Source organism: Somniosus microcephalus, chromosome 4, assembly GCF_052327205.1.
Source record: "Somniosus microcephalus isolate GS21.2 chromosome 4, FLI_Smic_1.0, whole genome shotgun sequence".
In the NCBI taxonomy this organism is placed as follows: Eukaryota; Metazoa; Chordata; class Chondrichthyes; order Squaliformes; family Somniosidae; genus Somniosus; species Somniosus microcephalus.
The window spans coordinates 240,712,707-240,740,082 of NC_140990.1; the positions used below are offsets into that span (position 1 = coordinate 240,712,707).

Consider the following 27,376-nt stretch of genomic DNA (forward strand, 5'->3'; position numbering starts at 1 on the left):
AACATTGACCTGAACACTGGGACAACTGTCTACTTCCTTCCAACTGAACAGCCAAATAACTTGAGGGTAAATTTTACAATTGTCTACTCCCAGCATGGAGCCTTGTCCATCTGGAGCATATAGTGGGAATATTCCCATGCACAGCCCAGCACAGAAAATCATAGGCTGCATGGCATGATTTCCCAGTGTGTGTTCCTGGCAGCTGAGGCTTTACACCAAGAGTGTGCAAAGAAAAATTTACCTTTTAATGGCTTCAGCAATGCAGCATTCCCTCATCGCTGCATTGGAGTGTCAGCCTAGATTATGTGCTAAAATCCTGGAGGGAGATTCGAAAGCACAACCTTTAGATTCAGGCAAGATTCCAACCAACTGAATCAAACCGACACATCTAGTTATTAGTTTAATAACACCTACATTTAACGGGTGACTGAGGGACCATTTGTAACTGTCAACGTTTTGAGGGGAATAATCGGCAGGGGTGAAGTGCTTCGTGAACTCTGATATAAACATATTTATATAGAAGTTAACATTTTTATGAATTTACAGTACTCCTATGAGGATGGAAAAATTACAGTAATTTTTGTATAAATCTGAAAGAACCCTAGAGACCTGGAACAGAGACTGGTTAGGATTTATAATGAACTTTCATGCTTGTTGAAATAGTGAACACATAAAGGCTTCCCAGCTAGCTATGAATGATAACAACAGTCTGTTGTTTCTCAGTTTTTGGATTGCGTGACATAACACTATTGTCGCTAACTCGCATTTATTATTTCAATTACTTATAGATTGCTATAAAGGAGTACTCTAACTGGCTGAGAGAGTGGAAACTTAAATGTGATTAAATATAGCAGTTTTATAGCAACCTAACTAGAAACAGTATCACATTAAAGGTTAAAACGCCACTATTGGTTTCTGTTTGATTTTGTCCTATCTACTGATGAGATAATGATGAACATCGCAGCAAAATTCACTGAAATGTTCATTATATTAGTAGATAGATTCAATGAAATAAGTGACCTGAGTGGCAAAGATGGTGGGGATTAATATGTGTTATAAACTTGAATTTCTAAAATGGCTCTTCTCTGTAACTTGAATGATTTTGGATGTTTAGTGTGCTCAGAATGCTACCAAGCTTGAGCTCCCTGTTCAGCATATAACACACTGGAATAGCCGTTGGCCCGGATTTTGCGGTAGGAATAACAGCGAGGCTATCAGCACTCACCATTATTAAGAAGTAAATTGCACAGCGACTTCCAGCATCCACACATGTGCAGTTAAACGTGGAAATCAGAAAGATGTTGTCCGAGTTACCCTGCTCCTGCAGAAGCTGCACTATACCAGTACCTCGCTGAGAGACTCAGCACTCAAACACATGAAGGGTGTGAAGTTGTGGTACTTACCCACTAAACACATCAGAAAAAGTTAGAGCTTGTCCACTCAAGTGTAAGTCAATTTTTAATGGCATGATAAGTCTGAATTATTACCAAACAACCTCTCTGACACTGAAAATTTACTTTTACAAGTGTGGGGTCTCATTCCTTCAGATTTTAATTATTGTTGGAGATTTTTTTTTAATTAAAAATTAAAAAAAATTTTTTTGTAACTTTCCTGTTTCTTTTATCTCTCTCTCAATGCCTTCTTTCTGTACATGATTTAAATCTAATTTACACTTCCTGGTTTAGCCTCTGTGTGTCTCTGTAAGGATTTTTCAATCTATTGGTTGAAGAGACACACTGTTGCTTACCCTGTTCACACAGATCCCAGATCCGCTGTCAAGGGCACTCCACTGTTTCGGACTCCTGATGACCAGATGTTGCCACTCAAAAGCCCACGAAAAATCTGTGGGGAGTTGTAAACGTAATGAACAGCGGGTGCCATTCATTTTGCCGCTGACCGCAAAATCCAGACCATTATTACTTTTTGAAATTGTTGTCCCCATTCCAATGAAATATTACCACCTTACACCATTGTTTTATCGATCAGATAACTCATTGCCTTCCTTTCTTTTCTGGTTTAATCTCGTGGAGGGATCTACTGTCACAGATTAGTGTTATATTTGTAATTTTATTCAGTAAAATAAAGGATTCCTTTTTACATTTTACTTTAGTTTGACTTATACTGTTTATTGAAACACTAAAGGCATTTAGAAAGAAGAAAGAAATTTGCATTTATACAGTACCATGGGATCGATTACATCCACCTGAGAGAGCAGATGGGTCCTCAGTTTAACGTTTCATCTGAAAAACGGCACCTCCGACAGTGAAGTACTCCCTCAGTATTGCACTGGAGTGTCTGTTTAAGTTCTTGGAGTGGGGCTTGAACTCATGACCTTTTGACTCAGAGGCAAGAGTGCTACCACTGAGCCAAAGATTCTTACTTTTTACAAACATGACCCAGCATTTCAAGGGCACGGCCTAATTCGCAGGCCTTCCACTGCACTCTTTATAGTGGAAGTGTGCTGGATTACCAATTTTTAGTAGCTCTTCTCGCCAAGAGCCCACTCAGAGCAAAAAAAGTCCACCTTTAAATATGCAGATTGGGGTCTGATGATGTCATTAGGCCCTGACTGCAATTTTAACTCCAACCAGAGCAGAGATGCCGATGTGTCTTTCCCGCAGGTGAAAACCTGTCAGAAGAGAATCGGAAGCAATGAGACCATTCAAGGTCAGTATTTTCCTTTCCTTTGTGGGGACAGAAGGAACAGGATTTCTGCTCCGGGCCCCACAAGGAACATTTAGGCCTCCCCTGCATTGGACTCCCCCCGCACCCCCATCCCTACCATAAGATGCCCCTGGAATCTATGTTCCCATGTTTACCTGAGTGCTAGCATGTGGTCAAGAGCTGCCTGATTTCCAGCAGCCACTTCCCACCCAATTCCCACCCATTCTGGGCAGGCAGTTGGCCCGTGGCATGCTGATGAGGCCCGATGGTTAAAATTGCTGTGGCCTCATTCTTCCGCAATACGAGTGGGAAATGAGCCGAACCCAGTGGTTTCCTGCTGTAAACCTGCTGCAGTTAAAATCCACCCTCCCAAGTCTCTGCAAGCCATGATGGAGGATCAAATAACTTATGTTGAAGTCGTCATCTTCCCCTTTATTAGAAGTTGTATCAGCTGCAGCACGTGTACATGGGCGGATTAACACATGGGCTGACGGAGCAGAAACAGAAAATGCTGGAAATACTCAGCAGGTCAGGCAGTGGAGAGAGAAACAGAGTTAATGTTTCAGGTCTGTGACCTTTCATCAGAACTGGAAAAAGTTAGAAATGCAACAGATTTTAAGCAAGTGCAGGGGCAGGGAAAGGGGGAGGGGAGGAAAGAACAAAAGGGAAGGTCTGTGATAGGGTGGAGGGCAGGAGAGATTAAATGACAAAAGGCGTGATTGTACAAATCAAAAGGAGATGGTAATGAGATAGGTAGAGAAACAAAAGATTGGTCTAAAAGAGGTGTAAATGGGGAAAAAGCAGAATCATCAACAGTTGCCATCTGAAAAAATAGGGGCAGGGGTTATGGTCTGAAATTGTTGAACTCAGTGTTGAATCCAGAAGGCTGTAAAGTGCCTAATCGCAAGATGAGGTGCTGTTCCTCGAGCTTACATTGAGCTTCATTGGAACAGGGTAAGATGCCGAGTACAGAGAGGTCAGAGTAATTCTCCACTCCCACTCTGACTGCTCTGTCTTCGGCCTCCACCACTGTTCCAATGAAGCTCAACGTAAGCTCGAGCTAATCTCCCAGGCACTGCTGCGAGCAACCCAAAAGAAAATAGGAAAGTAAAGTTTGCAGTTTATACGTTGCGCTCGCGCCCAGTTCTTGGAATTTCTCACGCAAGGTGCAACCGATTCTGGCACCAAGGTTCCTATCTCTGTAATCTCCTTCAGCCCCACAACCCCTCGAAATATCTGCGCGCCTCTAATTCTGCCCTCTTGAACATCCCTAATTATAATCGCTCAGCCTTTGGTGGCTGACATGAATCTTGTCATTCATGTGGAAATGACTTATGAAGTAATACTGGGCGGCCTGCTGGTGGCGCTGTCCAGGGAGAGTATAAATACTCGGGCATGGGCCCAGCTTGCTCAGGGCATTCTTTAACAGGAACTAGTGAAGGACACAACTAGATCTTCATGTTGAAAAACAGTTGATTAAAGCCTTGTTTAATACTCAGACCAAGTGCCTAGTAGTTTTCTTACGTTAGTGGCCGTGCCTTGTGTTGCCTAGGCCCTAAGCTCTGGAATTCCCTGCCTAAACCTGTCCACCTCGCTACCTCTCTTTCCTCTTTTAAGACTCTCTTTAAAACCTACCTCTTTGACCAAGCTTTTGGTCACCTGCCCTAACTTATCCTGGCTACATCTCTGAAGCTTGTGCCTGTGCAACCTAATGTCACCTCCGACATAGCACTGGAGTTATGCTCTGATGGGGACGGCTGTTTTTAGTGATGTTGATTGAGGGATAAATATTGTCCAGGACACCGGGGAGAACTCCTCTCCGCGTCTTTGAAATAGTGCCATGGGACCTTTTACACCCACCTGAGTGGTAGGGAATGAGTGCTTGTCAGGGATGCCCCTTTATGTCCCCTCTCTCATGGACTTGTGCACCAGTTTTCCCTGCAACAAAATTGAATGATAGGTGTAGGCTTGCCTGGGAGAGGGCTATCCCCCAGATGGCATCAGGCAGCTGGTGTAAGAGATATGGTGGAATTACCCTGTTAATGTGAGGAAGGGGTTTAAGGTTCTGCATGCAAGTAAGTGCTGTTATGGGAGACAGTGACACATATTGTTATTGCTGTCTTTAACCGGAGTACATTGTGTAGGGTTAGTGGTACGGCTCTAAATTTTGGGGGATGAAAAGTGCACTGGTGCCCAGGGAGCTCAAGGATGAAAAGGAAAAGTGATCGGTCTTTCTGCCCTGGTCATATAATTGAACTTCGTGTGGCACTGCTCTGCAGTTGTGTGTGTGAGAGAGTTGGCACTCAGTGCCACTGCCACCTTCCTCCACATGGAACGAGACATTTTTGGAGACTTGCTCTCATGGTGACAAGACAGTCTCTCTCTCCTCTGCTCAGTCTCATTGAGGAGGGTTTGGAGTTTGATCGCCCTGAAATTATGAGCTCTTTTTTGTTCCTCCTTTGAAAGCATACATGTGACCAGAGCCTATTATTTAATCTGACTAGCTGTACAATAATTGACAATCTTTTCATTTGTGTACCCATAAATCTTTATTCAGTATCAGGAAAAGAGTCAGCACACTAACTGGTGTAGTAAATTACTTCCTTACGTTGGACCACATGGCCTGCTGGCTCTGAGGAGTGCTGGAACAGGCAGGGAAAACAAAAGGCACAAAGCTTGTTATATCATATATGAGATAACAAATGTTTCAAATGGAAAGAAACTTTAGAGACACTTATTTTAGCATTGAAGTAGGGAGAGGCTGAGGTCTTTGTTAAAATTTAACGACAGTTAAAACTCACACTGAAGATAAAATTGAAACTGCTTGTAATTTGCAAATTTTTATAGCTTTACATACATGCCTCTAAATAGTGAAACAAACACTCCGATATTTTTGTGAACACTCTGTAGGTATTTCTGCCATCTGAGTGTTTGCTACATTGGACAGTTTTTTGTAAGGCACACATCCAGAACTAAAAAATCTAACAGCTATATCGGTAGTTTAGCATCAGTTTTCTTGGTGGGTTTTAACTTATCTTTTGATACTTAGTGAAATTGCAAGCCTCTCGCTATTTCGACTTTAACGTAAGTCTCGTCCATCCTCTCTTTAGTAATCATGTACATACACGAGCAGAATTCTAGCCACCTGTTTTCTTGTCTGTTCCAGTGTTTCTTGGGGACAACATGTTGTGTTTCTTGATGCAAGGGAGCCATTGGTCTGGAAGTAATTTATCACAGTATCCTGGAGAATGTTGGTGAGCTAAAATTGTAATTTTGATTCATGTTTTCAGGGAGGCAAATTTGAAAATGAAATTGTGTGTTGATAATGCTTTAAATGTCACTCAGTTGTTGGGTATATTAAGCATTTGTTCTCACTGCCTGGAGTGTTGCTTTAAGCCCTGACCCTTTATAAGATATTGGTGGGTACCCTAACTAGTGAACATTGGAAGACATTTAAATACCAAGAAAGCATCAGTATTCATTTCTGAAGTTACCAAAATTTACATCATCTAGAGTGGGAAAAGAACCACTGCAAAAGAGAGAAAAAAGCTTTAAAAAAAGAGTAAAACAGGAATAATGAAAAAAAGAAAAGCACATACTCATTTTTAGCTACAATGTACAATGCAATGCATCCATGTGCCATAGATTTTCAACCATGTTTCCCATGTTGAGTTTTTGAATCTCAGCTGTGCTGCAGTAACATCAAGCAGAGATCAGATACTCCCTGAAAGAGATAGCAGAAAATTTGGAGAACCAGTTATGGAAGTCAGTTTTTTACTCCTTTAACAGCACTTGTTAGGGAGGAAATTAATGTTTGCAATAATAGTGAATGAACACTTCAAATGTTTGTATGACAATCTTCTGTTCGTTAACATGTTAAGCATTCAACTGCTACTCAAAGTATTTTTTTGTACCCTATAGAGTAATCGGTACAGCAGCAGGGAAGTACCTTCTGCACTGAGAAAGTTGCATCGTGTGGAGAGATTTCAAGTAAAATGGGGCAGACTTTGAGAAAATGGCAGTATTGTTTCTTTAAAAAGAGAAAAGGTAACAAGAAAAAGATGATTGAAGCTACACTCTAGGTATCCTGTTGGCCACTTTACAATGACATTTAAACTTCAAAGACTGTCACTGCAAGGCAATTCTCTTGCGCTAAAAAGTACAAAAATAACTTATTTCTGTTTAATATATAAATGATTTAATCAGAAAAAATACTTAAAAATTAACTTAGCACTTCTATTTACAGTAATATAAAACTAAGATTAACTTGTATGGTTGGTTATCTTCACACAAAATATATTATGGTGTGCATTCTTGACATTTTTTATTTGTTCTTGAGATGCTGGCAAGACTAATTATTGTCCATTCCCAGTTGCCCTAAGAAAATAGCAGTGGACCTTCTTGAACTACTGCAGTTCTTGTGGTGACGGTTCTCTCACAATGGTGTTAGGTAGGGAATTCCAGAATATTGATCCAACAATGATGAAGGCATGGTGGTAACCGTCCAAAACATCTAAGTTGGAGGTGAAGATATTTCCACGACATTGCTGCTCTTGAATTTCTTGGTGGCAGAGGTTGTAGGGGAAGGTTGCTGTTGAAGTAAACTTGGTGAGTTACTGCAGTGTATTCTGTAGATTGTATATACCACAGAAACAGTAAACCAGTACTAGAGGGGTTGAATATTAAGTCCAGTGGCAGAGGTACCAATCAAGCAAACTGCTGTGTCCTGGATGGTGTTTAACTTCTTGATGTTGTTACAGCTGCACTCATTCAGGTGAGTGGTGAATATTCCATCACAACCCTGACTAGAGTGTTATAGATGGTGGAGAGGCATTGAAGGGTCAGGAAGTGAACTAATCATCAAAGGGTACCTAGCTACTGCCCTGCTCTTGTATCCGATACAGCATTGATATGGCTGGTCTGATTACCCTGTAGGCTTGACACTGGACTTAAGGACCCAGCATCCATTATAGAATCAGAAGACATCGGTAGGTTGGTCTAACAGCCTCTTATTAACATGTGGAGACTTGGCACCTGAGCTTTTAGAAGAGTACATTTACACTAGGGAGAAAATGAATTTTAAAAATTAACTCTATATTTCTATTTAAAATATTTGGAGTATTGGTTGGAAGTAGTGGACTTCTGGATGAGATTCTGTTTTATGTGAGACTGGTGAGGAGGGCATCAGAAAAGTCAAGTCTCCCACACCTCTCATTTGCCCCATATATTTCTTCCTTTCAGTGTCTTATTCCCCATTTCTCTCTCTCTCTGCCCCTTACACAACATGCTTGTTCAATTTTTCTTTTCCCCTGTTCATTTTGGACCATCCTCCCCATACCCTTCATTTTTTCTCTCTACCCATGTCAAACATTCTCCATTCTCATACTTCTGATCTGTCTTGTTTCTCTCTTCCAGCTTGATCCCTAACTTATCACCAAATTTATCCCCTTAAGCCTCCCTTTTTGTCTCGCCCACTGCCCTGTCACTTTATCTCCTTCCCTCTATGCCCCATTTATACTGGGCTGCACTCTTTGACTCCACCCCCCCCCCCTCAGCTTTTTACACAGACCTAAAACCTAGCAGCCTTACACTGGATACCATATTGATTGGTGCCTGTCATCTACAGGTGTGCACTGTAATTAGCAGTGTCTGTGTCAGTTGCAGGAAGTGAGTGGTACCAGTACGACTGCTTGCAAATCACATAATCTTTCACAGTTTCAAATTAACTTTACCAGGACTGCCAAAAGCTGTACCTGACCTGGTTTGGCTTTACAGTAAGCATCTGGAGCCTGGATCTCTTTTATTATCCCTGCGAGTGACAAGACTGCAAGTAATTAAATACAATACAGGCACTGGATTTAAATTTAGGAGCACATCTTAACCACTGTTCAGACTACAGCTCCATGCATGTCTTGCAAAGCTTTTAACTCATAAGAACAGTAATCTGTATAATAACTCCTACTCTCACGGCAACGGTCATTTGTTGTCAGAACATGTTAGCCAAAACAATACAGGGCTTTATTAAAACAAGTTATGGAACAAAAGGTGTCAGCCTTTAAAAGATCTTTATCAATATTCCACATACCTCAAGTTCATTCACTGTTCACCTAAACAACTCTTTTACAAAGACTAAAATAACAGAAACGTTTGCACTTCACTTTGTAACAATAATAGGTCTATTAAGTAATGTTGCTAGAGTATTTTGCAGCTATGGTTTTAGTGGTTGTTTGTCTTTGCATTTGTGATACCAGACCACTAATGTTTCTCATTGTTTAGTTTTTGTGCTAGTTTGGTATTCGAAATGTATGAATTAGGAATGTCAGGTGAAAAATTCAATACAAGTTATAGAGAATAATTTAGTTAATTTAGATGGAATTACACATAAGTGGGAGCGATTGGTAAGGGTACAGTTTAATTGAGGAGTTAAAATGACATTATGTACCATGAAAACTATAGCATAGTGTTTCCTTACTGTAATCTTAGTCCTGAAGTTAAAAGGGGGGAAATTGTTGCTATTCAAAACTATTGAAGCTTTGAGAACATGACATTTTTTATCATAAAGATGTTCTTTGGGTTGAAGAAATGTCATAGTGTCACAAAATTGTAAATCTTGAGAGGATAAACACTAAGCTTAAATGGACAATGTTTCCCCTTTTCATTACAGTGGTGTACACACTTTCTACCATCTATAACTTTTTAATAATTTACAGATGGAGCTCCTGTAGCATTGCACATGGTAAGTCAGAGAATATGGTCTCTCTTTTACCTACCTCCATTCAATTCAATTCAATTCAAATCGCTTTATTGGCATGACAAGTTACATCTTATGTTGCCAAAGCATTGGAAAACATTCATGTTTGTTCACAAAAATACAGATCTATCCATACAGTGTATAAACAGATATATCCCTGAATGTATAAATATACTTTCATATAATTTATATATACTCTTATCTTATCTTTAGTGGTTGTCCCTCTGTTTATGGCAAGCTGTAACATAGTGTGCCGCCAGTGTTATGCAACTTCTCTCTTCCCCTAGTAGGTATGGGAGTTTTTGGTCATCATTCAATTTTCTGAATTCCGGGCATATTTTTGTACATTTTGGGTAGAAATTCTCCCTTATGCCCTGATATTTTCTACAAGCTGTGAGGAAGTGCATCTCTGTCTCCACCATTCCCTGACTGCAGTGAGAGCATATCCTGTCCTCCCTTGGTAGCCGGGTCTGCCTGTGTCTACCTTTTTCGATCGCCAGGCTATGTTCACTAAGTCTGTACATTGTCAGGATTTTTCTCAGTTTGCTGTCCTTTACCATGGTCAGGTAATCAGCTATGTTGTATTGTCTGTTTAGGGCCAAGTAGCAATTGAGTTTGCTTTGGGTTTTTGTTATTTCTGCCCAATATGTCAGATATTTTTCCTTTTGCTTAGCGACGATTGTGTTGGGTCGAATTCTTTGTGTTACGCTGTCACTGTCCTGTGGCTGGTTATTGCTGTTTTTCTCTGTCTCTCCTTTTCTGCTTCTCTCTCTTTCTCTTCTGAATCTCTCTCCCTAATTTGTTTTGTTTCTGTCTCTGTCCTCTGCTACTTGTTTCTCTGTCATTTTCTTCATAACTTCTTTCCTTTCAGGTGCAAGTTGCTGGGTGGCAGAGAAGGAAGCTGCCAGGAACTTCAGCCTACATTTTCCACTGGTATTGCAAGCAAATGTGGCCTTCAATCCTCTGGAGTGTCCATGCCATCCCCTCGTCCCATCATTTGTGTTTCCCCCAGTCCCTCACTCCCATTGCTTACCCTACCCTTTGCCGTCCCACTTCCCCTCCCCTTCCCTATCACCCTCTCACTCCTATTATAACCCCATCTCACTTCCATCACTACCCTTAGCTCTTCCCCTTTGAATTACCTGCTGAAATTCTGTGTCCTTCCCTCCCCCTTGCTCAGCTGTGACTCATCTCATATTAACTCTCCATCCACTCCCCCCAGACTCTCACTTATTCCCTCCAAGGTTGGGACAAGACATCAGAGGCCTTATCACCCTATCTTCAACCTGTTTCGCTCCTTCTCTCCCCTTCCCAACCAGCCATCCAATCTGTTTCCCTCAAGGCAGCTTTGTTTGCTTACAAAATTCAACTTACTTGATTTTTTTTTAAAAACAACTCAGATTAGAATGATGAAGCACACTCTATCTGTATCTATCTCTTCCTGTTTCACAGGTGCCAGTAAGTAGAATGCTTATTTTCTGTCAACACAACACAAGTTTTGAAGAAGGGTCAAACCCGAAACGTCAACTCAAATTTCTCTCCACGGATGTTGCCTGACTTGCTGAGTTTTTCCAGCATTTTCTGTTGTTATTTCAAGTGATGTAGGTTTTCTGTTTGCTTCAAAATACAGTTTGAGGTTTTTTTTTAAATGAACTTCGGATGAGAAGACACCCTCTATCTCTATCTCTCTCTCTGAGAAATACACTGTCTGAAGCTGATGAACACTAAACAAAAACTGATGCATAATTAGTTCTCGTTCTCTCTTTCACACATACACACACACACAAAATAAAGTAAAATCACTCTAAACTTGACCTAAATAAAACTTTTGAAATTTATCTTCTCGTTTTTCTTCAAATAAGTTTGTAAAGCAACTGAGTAGAAGTTGGATAAAATTATTCCAACAGTTCAGCGTACTAAATGGCACGATCATCCTGGGAAATTGGGTATAGTACACTTAGACTACACAATCTTCAGCTCTCAGCAAAAACATAAAGTCCAAACCAGGCTTTCGGAAAAGGCGGAGATCTTCAAGTTAAACTTTAATGAATTCAGCCAAGGGCACAAAGGACTAATTAATTTAATTGTTATTGGGAAAAATATATTTTTTATTTGTTTTTATTTTGTTTAAAACATTATTTTGAACATTAGAAATTTCAGTTACTGAGTAAAAATGGCAGACATTTTTTTCCAGAAAGCATTTTGAGTGATTTGTGGGGAAAAGATAATATAGCATTGTTAGATCCGGGTATCTTAATGTGGTGTCCTTCAATAATCAGACAAAGACTGCAGGGAACGATCAACAGGTGTTTACTGAATGAGGGTTCAAACTGCAACTGACTGTACAGAGCACTACTCAGGGTTTATATACAGGTGTGGTCACTGCCGGTACTACAGGATACAGGAGCTGTAAAAAGTAGTTCTCCCCCTTAAAGGTACATACACTACAATTATCATTTAGTTTGTGACAGGTAATCATCACAGGTCAGTCGTGTCATTTTAATATTGGAATTCCTATTAGAGCACCACCTAGTGGCACGGCATGTAAGTGTTGTCATTTTAAGTTTGCAGTTTAGGAATGTTTACAAAGCAGTTTTCAATGGACCTTGCAACTTATGCAAGATTTTTGATGAGATATATAGACAGTCTTTGAATCAAGTAACAGTACAAATGATGGTTAAAGTGATATTGAAATTCCATTTGTTACACTTGTTTGGCGAAGTACCAGTGTAAGTAAAATGCCAGATGTCCTTGCATTATATCAAATTCTACTAGGTGTATGGCAATTTTAATCTGACTAGCCAAAGACAAAACATAAGGTATGAGAAAAAAGATAACTGATATTCAATCCCTCTGGTACATTAATTCACCCATCATGGCATCAAATTGTATCTTGAATACAACAACAACAGCTTGCATTTATATAGCACCTTTTAACGTAGTAAAATGTCCCAAGGCACTTCACAGAGTTATCAGACAAAATTTGACACTGAGCCACATAAGGCGATATTAGGACAGGCGACCAAAAACTTGGCCAAAGAGACAGGTTTTAAGGAGCGTCTTAAAGGAAGAGAGAGTGGCCGAGAGATTCAGGGAGGGAATTCCAGAGCTTCAGAAGGCACGGCCGCCAGTGGAGGGATGAAGGAAATTGCGGAATGCACAAGGGGCTAGAATTGGAGAAAGGTAGAGTTCTCTGGGTGTTGCAGGGCTGGAGGAGATAGGGAGTGGTGAGGCCATCAAGGGATTTGAACACAAGGATGAGAATATTAAATTTGAGGCATTGCTGGACCAGGAGCCAATGTAGGTCAGCACACACAAGGGTGATGGGTGAACGGGACTTTGTGCGAGTCAGATTACGGCCAGCAGAACTTTGATGAGCTGAAGTTTACAGAGGGTGGAAGATGGGAGGCCGGCCAGCAGAACATTTGAATAGTCGTGTCTGGAGGTAACAAAAGCATATGTTTTGCCTCTATTACTGTACATTGCTTTGTTGATTATACCAAGAAATTATCAATGAATGAGCAAAGAAATTTGTCCAGGTATTTGTTGTGAGTGCTTTTCAGGCTGACTTTAAAAATCTGGGTTTAGTTTCTTTTTACATTTTTAAAAAATGCTTGAACTTATAAGACAACTTATCACATCAAACAATGAATTACTTTGATGTTTAGTAGCTGTTGTAATGTAGGCAAATAATATCTGACTACAACACCTAGCCATAGTACCATTTCCAGTAGAATACCTAACCAAGTAGAGGGGAACAGGGGAATAGTTTTACAGTGGCAAAGCTTCATCACAAACAATGTAAGCTAATTCTCTTGAGCTGCAGTTCAAAATATATTACTGAGCAATCTCAACCAAGTTCTGAGTGTGTGTGTGGCCCAAAGCACCAAAATGACAATCACACTCAGAGTGCACACGATGGCTAGTAAGAGAAATTCAAATCATCAGTCTGGGAGCTTTTCTGAGGTTGGGTCATTGCTGAGACAGAGTAGATGGAGGCAACATAATCATCTTCCGATTAGGCACTCTGCAGCCTTCCGGTCTCAATATCGAGTTCAACAATTTCAGATCATAACCTCGGCCCCTATTTCATTTTTACTTATATTTTTCCACTCCTTTCCTCCCCCCCCCCTTTCCTTTTGTTTCTCTCTCACACCTGGCAGCTATCTTTTGCCCTGCCAGTACACTTTACACCTAATCCCAGCCTATTACCATCTCGTCTAGCTTCTAATCTCTTTTACTTCTTTTGGTTCTTTTATTCTTTTGTCCGATCGCAGCCCTGCCTTCGATCTAGTTCCTTTTCTCTCCAGTTTTGAAGAAGGGTCAAACCCAAAACGTCAACTCAAATTTCTCTCCACGGATGTTGCCTGACCTGCTGAGTTTTTCCAGCATTTTCTGTTGTTATTTCGGATTTCCAACATCTGCAGTATTTTGCTATCATAATAATCTGTCCCTCATGCCCTTCCGGTGATATTCCACATTTGTGGAGCATAGAATTATATAGAATGATACAGCACAGAAGGAAGCCATTCTGCCCATTGCTAGAGCTATCCAATAAATCACACTCCCCTGCTCTTTCCCCATAGCCCTGTAAATATTTTCCCTTCAAATATTTATCCAATTCTCTTTTGAATGTTACTATTGAATTTGCTTCCAGCACCATTTCAGGCAGTGTATTCCAGATCACAGCAACTCGCTGTGGACAAAACTGTTTCCTCATGTCACCTCTGGGTTCTTTTGACAATCACCTTAAATTTGTGTCCTCTGGTTACCAACCCTTCTGCCACTGGAAACAGTTTCTCCTTATTTACTCTGTCAAAACTATTCATGATTTTGAACACCTCTATCAAATCTCCTCTAACTTTCTCTGCTCTAAGGAGAACAACCCCAGCTTCTCTAGTCTCTCCAAATAACTGAAGCCCCTCATCCCTGATACCATTCTAGTAAATCTCCTCTGCACCCTTTCTAAGGCCTTGACAACTTTCCTAAAATGTGATGCCCAGAATTGGACAAAATACTCCAGCTGAGGCCTATCCAGTGTTTTATACAGCTTTAGCATAACTTGCTTGCTTGTGTATTCTATGCCTCTATTACTAAAACCAAGGACCCCATATGCTTTTTTAATGGCCTTCTCAACTTGTCTTGCCATCTTCAAAGATTTGTGTTCATACACCCCCAGGTCTCCCTGTTTCTGCACCCCTTTTAAAATTGTGCCATTTAATTTATAGTACCTCTCCTCATTCTTCTTACCAAAATGCATCACTTCATACCTCTCTGCGTTAAATTTCATCTGCCATGTATCTGCCCACTTTACCAGTCTGTCTATGTCCTCCTGAAGTCTGTAACTATCCTCTTCATTGTTTACTACATTTTCACGTTTTGTATCATCTGCAAACTTTGAAATTATGCCCTGTATATCCAAGTCCAGGTCATTAATATATATCAAAAAGAACAGTGGTCCTAATACCGACCTCTGGGGGACACCACTGTATACTTCCCGCCGGTCTGAAAAACAATCGGACATTTATGTACACTCACTCCAAACCCATCTTAGACTGCTTCGTATTTGCCCCCCTGTCTGATCCCTCCCATTTCTGAACTTTTCTTTACTGTAGTGCTGTTTGCCTCGCCCAGTCCTCTGCACCTTGTTTCTCCTCTCTAATGTTTCATCCTGGTGCCCAACCCCTGCCAAATTAGTTTAACCCCCCCACAGTACTAATTAACATTTCTGGGAGGAACGGTAGTGTAGTGGTTATGTTACTGGACTAGTAATCCAGAGGCCTGGACTATTAATCTGTGAAACATGTGTTCAAATCCCACCACAGCAGCTGGGGAATTTAAATTCAGTTAATTAAATAAATCTGGAATATTAAACAAAAAGCTAGTATCCGTAATAGTGACCATGAAACTACCAGTTTGTCGTAAAAGCTCATCTCATCCACTAATGTCCTTTAGGGAAGGAAATCTGCCGTCCTTATGGCAGACGTGTGACTACAGACCCACAGCAATGTGGTTGACTCTTAACTGCCCTCTGAAATGGCCTTACAAGCCACTCAGTTGTACCAAACCGCTACGACAAAGTCATTGTGGGAGTACCTTCACCGCACGGACTGCAGCGGTTCAAGAAGGCGGCTCACCACCACCTTCTCAAGGGCAATTAGGGATGGACAATAAATGCCGGCCTTTCCAGCAACACCCACGTCCCATGAACAAATTTTAAAAATATTGGCCCCAGCTCTGCTGAGGTGCAACCCATCCACCTTGAACATGTCCTTCCTGCCCCAGAACTGGTCCCAATGCCACAGGAATCCGTCATCTTTCCTCCTGCACCATTTCTCCAACGACGCGTTAATCTGTTTTATCCTACTATTCCAATCTTCACTAGTGCATGGCACTGGGAGTAATCCAGAGATTACTACCTTTGAGGTCCTGCTTTTTAACTTCTTCCCTAGCTCCTTTCCCTTCATATGTCATTGGTTCCTGCATGGACCACGACTTCTGGCTGTTCCCCTTCTTCCCATAAAATGTTCTGCACCCTCTCAGTGATGTCCTTTACCCTGGCACCAGCGAGGCAACACACCATGCGGGACTCACGTCGGCGGCTGCAGAAACACATAGAAGATTTTCTTTTAATATGATTTCAGATAAAGTAAATATGAGTTTAAAAACTAGCTTTGGATAGTTTGAATAGTTGTATCTTTAAAAGGTTCTTTTTGTTTTAGTGTCCGGCGCAGGACCAATACAGAAAACCCGCCTGATTTGTTCGCAACGAGAGTCAACTGGTTTTCTTTATTGGTGCCACTGTGATCAGAAACTAATTTGGTAGATGGGCAAATTAGCAAACTGTGGGAAATGAATTAAATCATTGTCTCTATTGACTGATCCATCTGTGGTATATTTGAGAGAAAGGTAGTTTATGTCTCAACATTAAAACCTGTGGCATGAAAGGCTTTTCGGGTATTAAGGCACTGCCAAAGCTACTCAACATTAGTTTAGTTCTCTGATCCATTTCAGTTTTTGGGATTAATGTTTAGACTTCATGCAGTGGCAGGAATATTTCCTCACCCATATCCAATCATCACACTGTGAAATCTACAAAATGCTGTACTGTATAAGAAATACATTCTAAGGAAGATACTTGACCCCTTAGACTGATTGAATATTTGTTTTTCAAATGTTTATTACCATCAATTTTTTATGTGTAATTATCTTGTAAATAAATGTGACTTAGTCTGAATTGTATCACATTTACCACCTTTGAGAGTTGCCAGGATGGGCGTCTCGTGATCTCTGGTGCTTTATATTTTAATTAAGGGGTAACTGTTAGTCCTGCCGGACACAATCCTGTTTATGGTACATATAAGGGTCCAGGTTTTGGTATGAAATAAACTTGATCTGATTATTCATTTACCTGAATTTTCTCCAGCCAAGATTATAATACCATTTTTGTTTTCATTTTACTTATCAGTAACTGGTGCTACCAGTTAATTAAAACAAAATCCAATAGTGCTAATGCTGATAGTAAATTACCATAATGGTGGTAGAATAAGATTATTAGAGCCGTGTTGGAGGAATTACTGATCCATCTCAAATGTTCTCCAGTTTAAAGTGTTGACAAGGGCAGTTAAATGTTGGCTCTAACTCAGTGATTATAGGTTTTCAAAAAGTGTATCACCTCATGGATATATTTGAAGTCCTGTCCTTCAAATGATATGCCAGGGCGGCTGCAGTCAAGATATTTAAAAATTACAATCCAGCCACCACTTAACCAAATAACTGGACATTCCATCCATTTATTTGCACTGGTGACAGCCACAGGATGATTTCCAAATTGCCAAAACATTGCTGGGCAAGCATTAATACATCCAAATCAGCTCCTTACGACCAGAAAAGGAAAATACTATAAACAGTTGGTGGAAGGAATTAGTGTTACTGAGAAGCCTGTTACTTGCCTGAAGTAATGTCTATGCCACTATAAACACAAATACTGAGGAAAACATTTCCCTTCTCCAAATATTCCCACAGTCCTCAAGTATTCTCTTTCCATTAAATCATCACACCTCTAGTACTTGCCTTATCTGATAGTTGCCTGCCCTGTTTTTTTTATACCTTTCCAGAGATTACTGAATTTAATGTGACAGAACTGGCCTTGTCTTCAAGGTGAACTGAATTGCCACAGCACTCAATCAGTTACCAGATGTTACTGTATATACAGGAAGAGCCAATATAGTGGTGAGCATAACACAAAGCTAATTAATGCTCTCTGAAAAACAACATAACAGGCAAATAATAGTGAAAACAAAGTGTCTGTTAGGTCTGTTAATAAAAACAATGATCAGGACATTTTAGGAATTTTAAATATATAAGGGGCATATTTTCCAGGTTCATTTCCACCTACATGCAATGTGTGAGCAGGGGCTGGATGATCAGGCAGGAAACCCTTTCGGAGATTGTTGCCCGATTCACATGGAATGCAGAATTTTGGACCTGACTAAAATGCTCACGTGTGAAATGTGAAAGAGATTCATTTCAATACTAAAATCCATTTAAATACATGTAAATAGGGCATGGAGCGATTCCCTGTCCGTTTAGAATGCAAATAATGCTCTGTGTTTTACTTACACCAACTGGAGTCGGTGAAAAGGGGAGCACCATATGCGATGAAACACTTAAAAACTTTTTAAGCATTATTTTTTCTTCCTGTCTAGTGTATTTTTTGTGATGTTTATTTTATATTTTTGATTTTCAGAGCATGTAGTGGGTGGGTATATGTGTTGAAAGAAAAAGCTGAATTTCTGCAAAGTAATTGAACTGCTGACTAATTGAAACATTTACAAGGCTTCAGTACGACAGGAAGAACTTAAGAGGGGATGTATAAACAAGGTCTTAGAATACAAACTTTCATGGGAGCTCTGGGAGTAAAAAACATCAAAGTGTAAGCTATAAGATCAGTGATGGTCACAAAGTCAAATTAATATTGGGCGTTAGCAATCAAGCATCTCAAATACAGTATCTCATAGTTAAAGTGTTACAAGTGGATGAAAGCACACGAAGAATGTAGCAGGCATCACAGTTAGATTGCCTGTGCCTCCCGTAATGTCATCTGTATCTGCCTGTCCTAGCACATCAACCTGGACAAATACATTACAGACTCTGGGTCGGCACAAATCCAGTTGCAAAGCTGTGGCATCTGCTGAAAATAGACCTTTACCCATCCTACACCATATGGAGGCACTGCCAGTGGCAGTCAGGACACCCCTATCTCAATTTTTCTGCCTCTGCCCTTACCTTCTTCCAGGCTAGCATTGGAATTATCTGAAGTATCGGTTAATGTCCGGCTGCAGATGTAACAATGATAAAAATATGATCAGAATCTTTATCTCCTTTCTCGCTGAAGAGAAACATGAGCATGATAGCTGCCTGACTCACCACATGCTGCACTTCCCAAATTGAAGGGGTCTTGACAACTATGTAGCCACCTGGGCATCAGGTTCTATTATAAGAGCAGGGAGGTTATGCTTGAACTGTATAAAACACTAGTTAGGCCGCAGCTAGAATACTGCGTGCAGTTCTGATCACCACTTTACAGGAAGAATGTGATTGCACTAGAGGGGGTGCAGAGGAGATTTACGAGGATGTTGCCTGGGCTGGGGAATTTTAGATGAGGAAAGATTGGATAGGCTAGGGTTGTTTTCTTTGGAACAGAGGAGGCTGAGGGGAGACTTAATTGAGGTGTATAAAATTATGAGGGGCCTAGACAGAGTGGATAGGAAGGACCTATTTCCTTTAGCAGGGAGGTCAATAAGCAGGGGGCAGAGATTTAAAGTTATTGGTCGGAAGTTTAGAGGGGAGTTGAGGTGAAATGTTTTCACCCAGAGGGTGGTGGGGGTCTGGAACTCACTGCCTGAAAGGGTGGTAAAAGCTGAGACCCTCATCACATTTAAAAAGTACTTGGATATGCACTTGACGTGCCGTAACCTGCAAGGCTATGGACCAAGTGCTGGAAAGTGGGGTTAAGGTAGATAGCTCTTTGTCGACTGGCACGGAGGAGATGGGCCGAATGGCCTCCTTCTGTGCTGTAAATTTCTATGATTCAATGATTTCCTCCACTTCTCCCACCTTCCTCGTTATCTGTGCACTGTGGTACTACCTCCTCAAGTTCACTAACAGTTTCTCTGAAATGTGTACAGCTGTGCTGGTGCTTGCAAACATTGGTGAGAGAGTCACAAGGGGTGTGAGGTACAGGAAACTTTGGTTTATCTGGAGGTTGTATGTCCAGAATACTCAATCTAACGGCAAAAATCAGGAGCCGTTTTCTGTAAGTTTTTTTTAGATCTCGTTCTTTTTTTTTCCCAGTCAGCCACTGCAAGGTCTGTAGCTATAGCAACAGCTTCAGCTACAGACGCTTGCAGCTGCAGCCGACTCTTTAGAAGCTGTTGCTAAGCAACAGTGTTTGTTGTCAGATACGGAGATGAAAACCTCCGTATACTTCAACGTTAACTTTGTATGTCCGGCAGTTTTGATAGATCGGCAACACGCCGGTCCCGTCAGTGCCGGATATCACAAAGTTTCCTGTACTGTCTTGTTCTGGACCACTATGGGTTATGGCAAGCTTTCAGGCCTATGGCGACAGAAAAGGAACAAAAGCTAGAATGTGGGTCCAAGCCACACCTACAAACAGAGCTTTCATTGCAAGATGCTGTTTGTATGGTTGTGTGTACATCTGTTTGGGAGTGAGTGAGAAAGGGAATAAGACATAAGAGCAGGATGATACTAGCCCTAAACTCGAGGGAGGTCTGCAGGTTCACCTTCCCCCTACTCCTACAGCCTATCCCGTGTAGCAGTAAGTGGCCATACATCATGCAGTTAGGATGTCTTAGAATTATTTGAAGAAATCTGTTTGCTTCTGAGTCAAAAGCTTATGGGTTCAAGCCCTACTACAGACCTGAGGACATAATCTGGGCCGACATTTCAGTGCACAATCGAGGTAGTGCTGCATTGTTTGAAATGCTGCATTTTAAATGAAATGTTAAACCAAGGTCCCGTTTGAATGTTCAGATGAATGTAAAAGATCGCAGGGCACTTTTTTGAAGAAGAGCATGAAATTCTTGTGCCCTGGCCAGCATTCATCCTTCAACCAACCCTATCAAAATCAGATTAACTATTTATTCATCTCAATGCTGTGTGCAAATCGGCTACCATGGTTGCTTACAAAAGTGACTACATTTCAATAAGTAATTCATTGGCTGTGAAGTGCTTTGGGATGCAACAGCAGCACTTCCTCTTCACCAACCTTCAAGCATGGGGTTCAGATGTTGTGCTGCTCACACACACTGTTTCCTGCTACCACGCTTGTTTTGCCACGCACATGATTTTTTTGTCCCATACATCCTTTGGAGAGGCTGGAAAATTATCTCAAAGTCTCTACGGCATTCGAAAAGGCTGAAAAAGAATTATGTTCCCAGATGTGGCCACTTATCTTTAATTAGCCACATCCCTTTAATTCTGGTGCATGGGCCTTTTCTTCTGTCTCCTGGGTGAGCTCACATCTGCAGGCTCAATCCAACCGAGAACTTTCCTTGTTTACCAAATGAGGGCCGACCCGACAAAATACAGTGGGGCAAGCCTTTCTAAATCAGGTGAGTGCAAAACCTTACAGGCTTCATACATTTATGACCAAACTGAACAATTATAATAGGCAGTATGCACTGTATTACTATCACCTTGTAGCTACGATTCTGCTTGTGTATTTAGCACTGACTGAAGGATTAGCCAAAGGCTGTAGTGTAAGCTTTTGGTTTATTGAATTAGCAGAGAGCTTTATAGTAGGTGGACAATGTTAAGTTTTTTTAACCTCAGTACTGTGGACTGTTCATATACTCGTATTTTTTCTTAATCTCTTTCTCTGTTTTATACAAATTCTGGCTTTCCTCCAAAATACTCCAAGAAACTATCCCAATATACTGGTTAAATATAATGTAAAAAGTTGATTTATCAGGATAGCTGATTTTAGAGCACAATATGTTATCTTACTTTCACAAGGACAGAACTCCATGGCCTAGAAATTGGGTATAGCCCCGCTTGGGGCGTTAGAATTGGCGCAGCGCAAAGTTTATAGCCAGACGCAACTTATCGCCACCTAGCGCGATATTGGGTTGCATCGCCCCTAAAGGTGATTGAGGCACGAATTCAGGCGTTACACAGGACTCCCAAGGCGCTAAACTTCCGGCGCAACCCAATATCGGAGTGGACGGGTGCAGCGCAGGTGCTCTCAATTACCGATGACCACGAGACTTCCAGGCGCCGGCCAGCTCTTAAAGGGGTGGGTCAGTCAGTTTCAGCATCCACACTCTGTGCCTTGTAGGCCTCAGATTCGGCGCAGGCCCTTCTCTGGCGCTAAAAACTTGGACCAGATGGAGAAGGTGAGACAGAGAGCAGAGCGCTTCACCAATGAGACTCTGGAGCAATTGGTGGCCGCAGTGGAGCGCCGGCGAGATGTTCTCTACCCAGACAATGGCAGGAGGCTGAATCATAAGGACTACCGACGAGCTTGGAGGGATGTTTGCCAGAGGGTCAACTCCAGCAGCATGGTGACCAGGAACCCTGTCCAATGCAGAAAGAAATTCAACGACCTCACTCGGGTCGTGAGAGTGAGTGTTGTTTCTGCAAACTTCTGCATCCCTTCATTTGCACCTGACTTTATGGCTACAGGGTGGCCTGTGCCCCATTGGCCATCTGCCAGCAAGCACCCATGGCCCTTTCTGGGCACACACATGCACATTTGACTCAAGGCATCATGTAAGGGCTCTTCCACCATGGGGGCATGAGATGATCACTCAGGGCATCATGTAACATCACTTCCCCTCCTTTCCCCTGCAGTCCAAGCTGGCAAGGATTCGCAAAGATCAGCTTCGCACCAGTGGAGGACCTCCACAAGTGGTCACTCTCACAGATCTCGAGGAGAGAGTCCACCAGATTCTTGGAGGACGTCTGAGTGATCCTGCGACCACTGCAGCTGCCGACCCCATTGTCGACTGTGGTGGTAAAGTTCTCACCTTTTACAACTGTCTCCTTCCATTTGTTCCCCCCGCCAGCATGCTTTCTCACTGTGGACCTATGTCATAGCCTTGCCGCAATCTGGCATCCCTTGCTGCCAAGCTGTCCTTTTGCTAAAGCCACTCTTCCACCTCCCTGCTTTCAGATGCTGCATCACCAGCTCGGGAGCCGGGCCCTCAAGCTGCCAGTGCCAGTGCCTCCGAAGGCTCAATGAGAAAATTACTGTCCAACAGAAGGTCAGCAACTCTCTCCAGCAACGATCAGAATGGCCAGCCCAAATGGCTGCAGCTTTTATACTAGTGCTGTCCCCTTTAAAGAGCGCCCCCCGAGTCTGAGAAGGGCCTGGGAACGCTCCATCCAACTGTCACTAATAGCACCTGGCGGAAAGGTTGCGGGCGCCACCGAATATCCGGTCCAGGGTGCCAAAAAGGCGTTGCACACTGAAATGACGTCATGATCTCCTGCGCCCGCGGGCGCGTGCAAAGTGTTAGCGCTGGCGCTAAAAGGATACTCAATATGGGAGGTGGCGCTATATTCACTGCGCCCGCCCGTAAATTGGGTAACGCCCCAACTCTCGGGCTCTTTAGGTGCTAATCGCTGGCGCTACCAACCGAATTTCTAGGCCCATGTATCTTATGAAATAAAGTATGACTCCAAGGGGGAGTAATTCGGCATGTTAGCGCCTCCTGTTACCCTGGGGGCCGTTTTCAGTAAGTTAAACGTTTCTTACTTTCAGGCGTGTTCTTTCTGCCTGCTAAAAATTTGTCACTTTCATTCTGCTAGGATTTCAAAGTCCTACACTTGGTTATGTTAATGGGGGCTGTACTGGCACTCAACCTCGCCCTCCAGCATCAACGTCGGAGGCAGAGACAAAGATTGGAAAATGTGGCCAGAGGGAGGAGGGCCAACAGGGCTGTCAACAGGAGGCCTTACCGTCCCAGCGTATTCCGGGACCACTTCTCCACTTCTCCTACATAAATTTAACTGAGGAGCAGTGTCTTAGAAGGCTCCGCTTCAGCTCTGCCACCTCCTGCAGCCAAACCTCAAGCCTCAGATCAGGACCACCATGGCGCTCTCGATGGCAGACAAGGTCACCGTCGCCCTCAATTTCTACGCCAGCGGATCCTTCCAGTCTGCAGCAGGAGACATATCTAACATCTCGCAGTTCGCCGTCCATTCCTGCATCCGGGAGGTCACAGAGGCTCTCTACAGAAGGAGAAGGGACTATATTTCCTTCCCCATGACCAGAGAGAAGCAGGATGAGCGTGAAAATGGCTTTGCCAGGATAGCGGGCTTCCCCATGGTGCAGGGCGCCATTGACTGCACCCACATCGCTTTGCGGGCACCCCATAACAATCCTGAGGTCTTCCGTAACCGCAAAGGCTACCACTCACGTAATGTCCAGTTGGTGTGCAACCACAGACAGCGAATCCTCACCGTCAATGACCACTATCCTGGCAGCAGCCACGATGTCTTCATCCTGCGCCAGACTGGTGTACCAGCACTCTTCCAGTCACCACATCAAGCTCGCGGCTGGCTGGTCGGAGGCAAGGATTATCCAATCACCACCTGGCTCATGACTCCCCTTCGCAACTCCAACACTCATGCCCATCACTCACATAATGAGAGCCATGCCAGCACCAGGAACATCACCGAGCAGGCCATCAGAGTGCTCAAGCAACCGTTCCGCTGCCTTGACCGCTCGGGAGGAGCCCTCCAGTACTCGGCTGAGCAGGTGTCCCTTTTCGTCGTGGTGTGCTGCATGCTGCAGAACTTGGCCATGAGGGCCCAGCCATTGCCACTACGCACAGCAGGACCACCTCAGGAGGAGGAAGAGGGTGAGGAAGAGGAGGAGCAACAGGAGGAGGAACAGCAGCGAGGGAGGAGGCAGTCACTCAATCGACCTTCTGAAAGGATGGTCCATGACCACCTCATCAGACTGCAGTTTTACCCCACATCCCGGTTGCTGACCACACGCCCATCATTCCATCCATTTTGCATGCCATATTGCAGCGCAAAGCTGAAATGAGACAGCACAATTCTGCAAAATTCAATTACATTCATTAAACACATATATACAAAAACAATATTAACTAATCACCCCTGTGCAAAATCTTACTTCCCCTCTTTACAGTGCCTTTTCCTAATCTACTGCTCCAATGTAGTCTGTCCCCAGTGGCTGCAGCACGGCTGGTGAAAGGCTGCTGAGTGTCGGTGCCAGAGACTACAGATGGCCTTGCAGGATGCCTGGAAGGCCTGGCTGTACACTTAACCACCTGAGGCAGGGTGGCGGCAGTCTGGCCTGGCTGGATGACAGGCAGTGACAAGGGCAATGGCAGAGTGGCAGTGGGGGGATCAGGAATGCTGTCATTCTGAGAGAGGACAGCAGGTTCTTGCTCTACTGACACACTGCCACTCCCCCAGGGCAGCACATCAGCATTCCTACTGGAGCACAGATTGCTGGCCTGCTGCAACACCGTGAGATCCCCGGTGGATTGTGGTGGACCCAGCCACGATGGCCGCAGTCAGAGCTTTCGTGGCATCAAGCTGAGACTGCATGAGAGCAGTCTGAGACTCGATGGCAGCAACCATTGACTGCATTACAGCACTAAGACATTGCGTGGCTTCCACCTGTGCTGCAATGGATGCTGCCACATTGCCCATGACACACGGCATGAGGTCTGGGTCCCCACAGTCTCTGCAGACTGCCAAGGATGGGCTCCATGGTGTATCCAGAGCTCTGTGCAATGTTGGAGGCGGACTCCTCCATGCTCCTTACCATTGTCGACAGGCTCTCGGGCACCCTTGCCATTGCACCTATCATCTCGGTGTGCATGCCCATCACCCTTCTTGTGAATGCCTCCCCATCGAGGTCCTCATCTGAGTCCTGTGCAGCAGAGCTCACGCGTTAACTCACCCTCTGGGGAGCTGGCCCGCGAGCTACCCTTTCCCCCTGGCTTTGCTGCAGCTCGCTCGTCCCCAGTGCATCACCCAGTGCAGACCACTTTACTAAATTTGCCTCTAAAGATCGCGTAGTCCCAGTTTCTGAGGTGGTGCCTGCAGGTGAGAGATGCAGTGACGCGGTGCTTTCTTCCTCCTCCTCTTCTCCCGCCTCACTCTCACTGGGAGGCTCAGGGACAGGCTGGTCAGCTGGTTGCTAATTACCTGAAAGCATAAAGGCACAAGACTCGCTTTAAGGTGAGGGCGGTGGGCAAGAAGGGAGCAAGGAATGCAGACAGTATAAGGAGCTGGAAAATGGGGAGAGGCTTGTCCTGTGAGGGGGAAGTGGGATGAGAGAAGGAGAGGGGATGAACATACCGTTGTTGTCCCCAAGGGGGTCATCGTCGCCAGTGGCCATGGTGCCCACACCTGGTGCCCAATAATCTGCAGCACTCTATTCTCCAGAGCAGTCAGTGGTTGGGTGTCAAGCTTGTCCCCCGCCTGTGCGCTCCTGCTCCCTCCTGTTGTGAGCCACCTTGGCTGCTAGAGAAAGGAAAGTGTGTGAGTGAGTGTGCAACTATGTGTTTGGGAGATGTACCTGCCATGCTTGAATAGCTGTGATTGTAGACAAGGCGTGAGATGTGGATGTGAGTTTTAGTAGGTGGTGATGCTTGGTGGGTGAGTGGTAGGGGTGTGGTGGTTTGTGCAGTGTGTACAGACTGAGGTTCAGATGCTGGTATGTAGATCTTGATGAAGGATGTACTAACCCTGACCACCCAAGTGAGGTCATTGAATTTTTTACGGCACTGTGTGAGGGTCCTGATGACCACACTGCTGGTGAAGACGTCCTGGGCCACTTCCTGTAATGATATCAGCAAATAGTGATGGTATTTGCCTGTTTGATTATTATGCCTTACCAGCATATTTGCCTGTTTGATTATTTATGCCTTACCAGCAGAGGGCATGTGAGAGAGGCAGAGTTTAGTTTTAGTTTCGTTTTAGATGGATCTCTAAGATGGTGTCTCCTGTAATGCTGTTAACTGAGTTGAACATACTTTAGATTAAAAGACATTGGCCTAGAAATTAGGTTTGCTTCCGCCAGGGCTTTTGCGCCCGAAATTTTGCGCCCGCGATAATTGCCGCTGCGCCCGCCAAAAATTCAGCTGCCCCGCGCCCAGACGGCTGCGGGCGCTAATGGAGGGTTTCAGCGCCTCGCTATGGGCGCTGAATGCAGGTTTGCGGCGCTAATCCCCCGCTGCGGCACCCGATGCAGTGCGGCAGGCTGGGGTACTGCAGGCCTCCTCCTTCTGTTAAGGAGGAGCTGCCTGCAGCCAACCGCTGACCGGTCGATTCGCCCGACAAATGAGCCTGGCACCTCGGAGAAGTGCCGGGCTCGCGGGCCACACACATCAGTGCTGCGGGGGGGTGGTGGAGGAGTCCGGGGAGGGAGGTGCGGGCAGGCGGCCGCCGGGAAAGCGGCCGGCCGCCGCTCCACCTTAATGCGCCGGCGCTACGTGCTGCAACATCCCGTTGAACAATCGTTGGTTGCGGCTGCCACGGGCGAGGCGGCCGCAACTGAATTTGGGCGTCCGGCCGCGTTACCACGGCAACCGGGACGCTGCGCACACCAATGACGTCATCGGTGCCGGCGCAGCGCTACCGGCTAACGCCGATGGTAGGGCCCAACGCAATTTCGATCGCGGCTATAATTCCGGCGCAAGGCCCTCTAACACCTCTAATTGGGCGCTAACACCACCGAATTTCTAGGCCATTCTCTTTCATCAATGTGTCGTCATTGAACCCACATACAAATCGATACATGGTGTCAGAAGTGATTGAAAGAGATGAAGAGGAAAAATCTGAAGTTAAATCAGCTCTCCATGTATTAGCAAGCCAAAAGAGAACATCGTTACTTACCATTGGAGAATAGCTAACGAAGTGAAAAAATGGAAGGATTATACCCAC

General features: G+C 43.8%; 1 protein-coding gene across 19 annotated transcripts in view; it reads left to right on the forward strand.

Moving 5' to 3' along the window:
- Positions 1-27,376, forward strand: part of znf385b (zinc finger protein 385B) — a 588,958-nt gene that overhangs the window by 461,250 nt on the left and 100,332 nt on the right. Inside the window, exon 1 of one of the 19 annotated variants that reach the window (XM_085986000.1) lies at positions 5,831-5,918. The exons of 16 other annotated variants lie outside the window; for them this stretch is intronic. In XM_085986000.1, coding sequence (XP_085842126.1) covers positions 5,913-5,918 — 6 coding nt within the window. In that variant the 5' untranslated portion in view covers positions 5,831-5,912. Of the gene's footprint in view, positions 1-5,830; positions 5,919-6,621; positions 6,712-9,334; positions 9,401-27,376 lie in introns of those variants that run through there. 2 more of the 19 variants (XM_085986002.1, XM_085986001.1) reach the window with 2 other exon arrangements.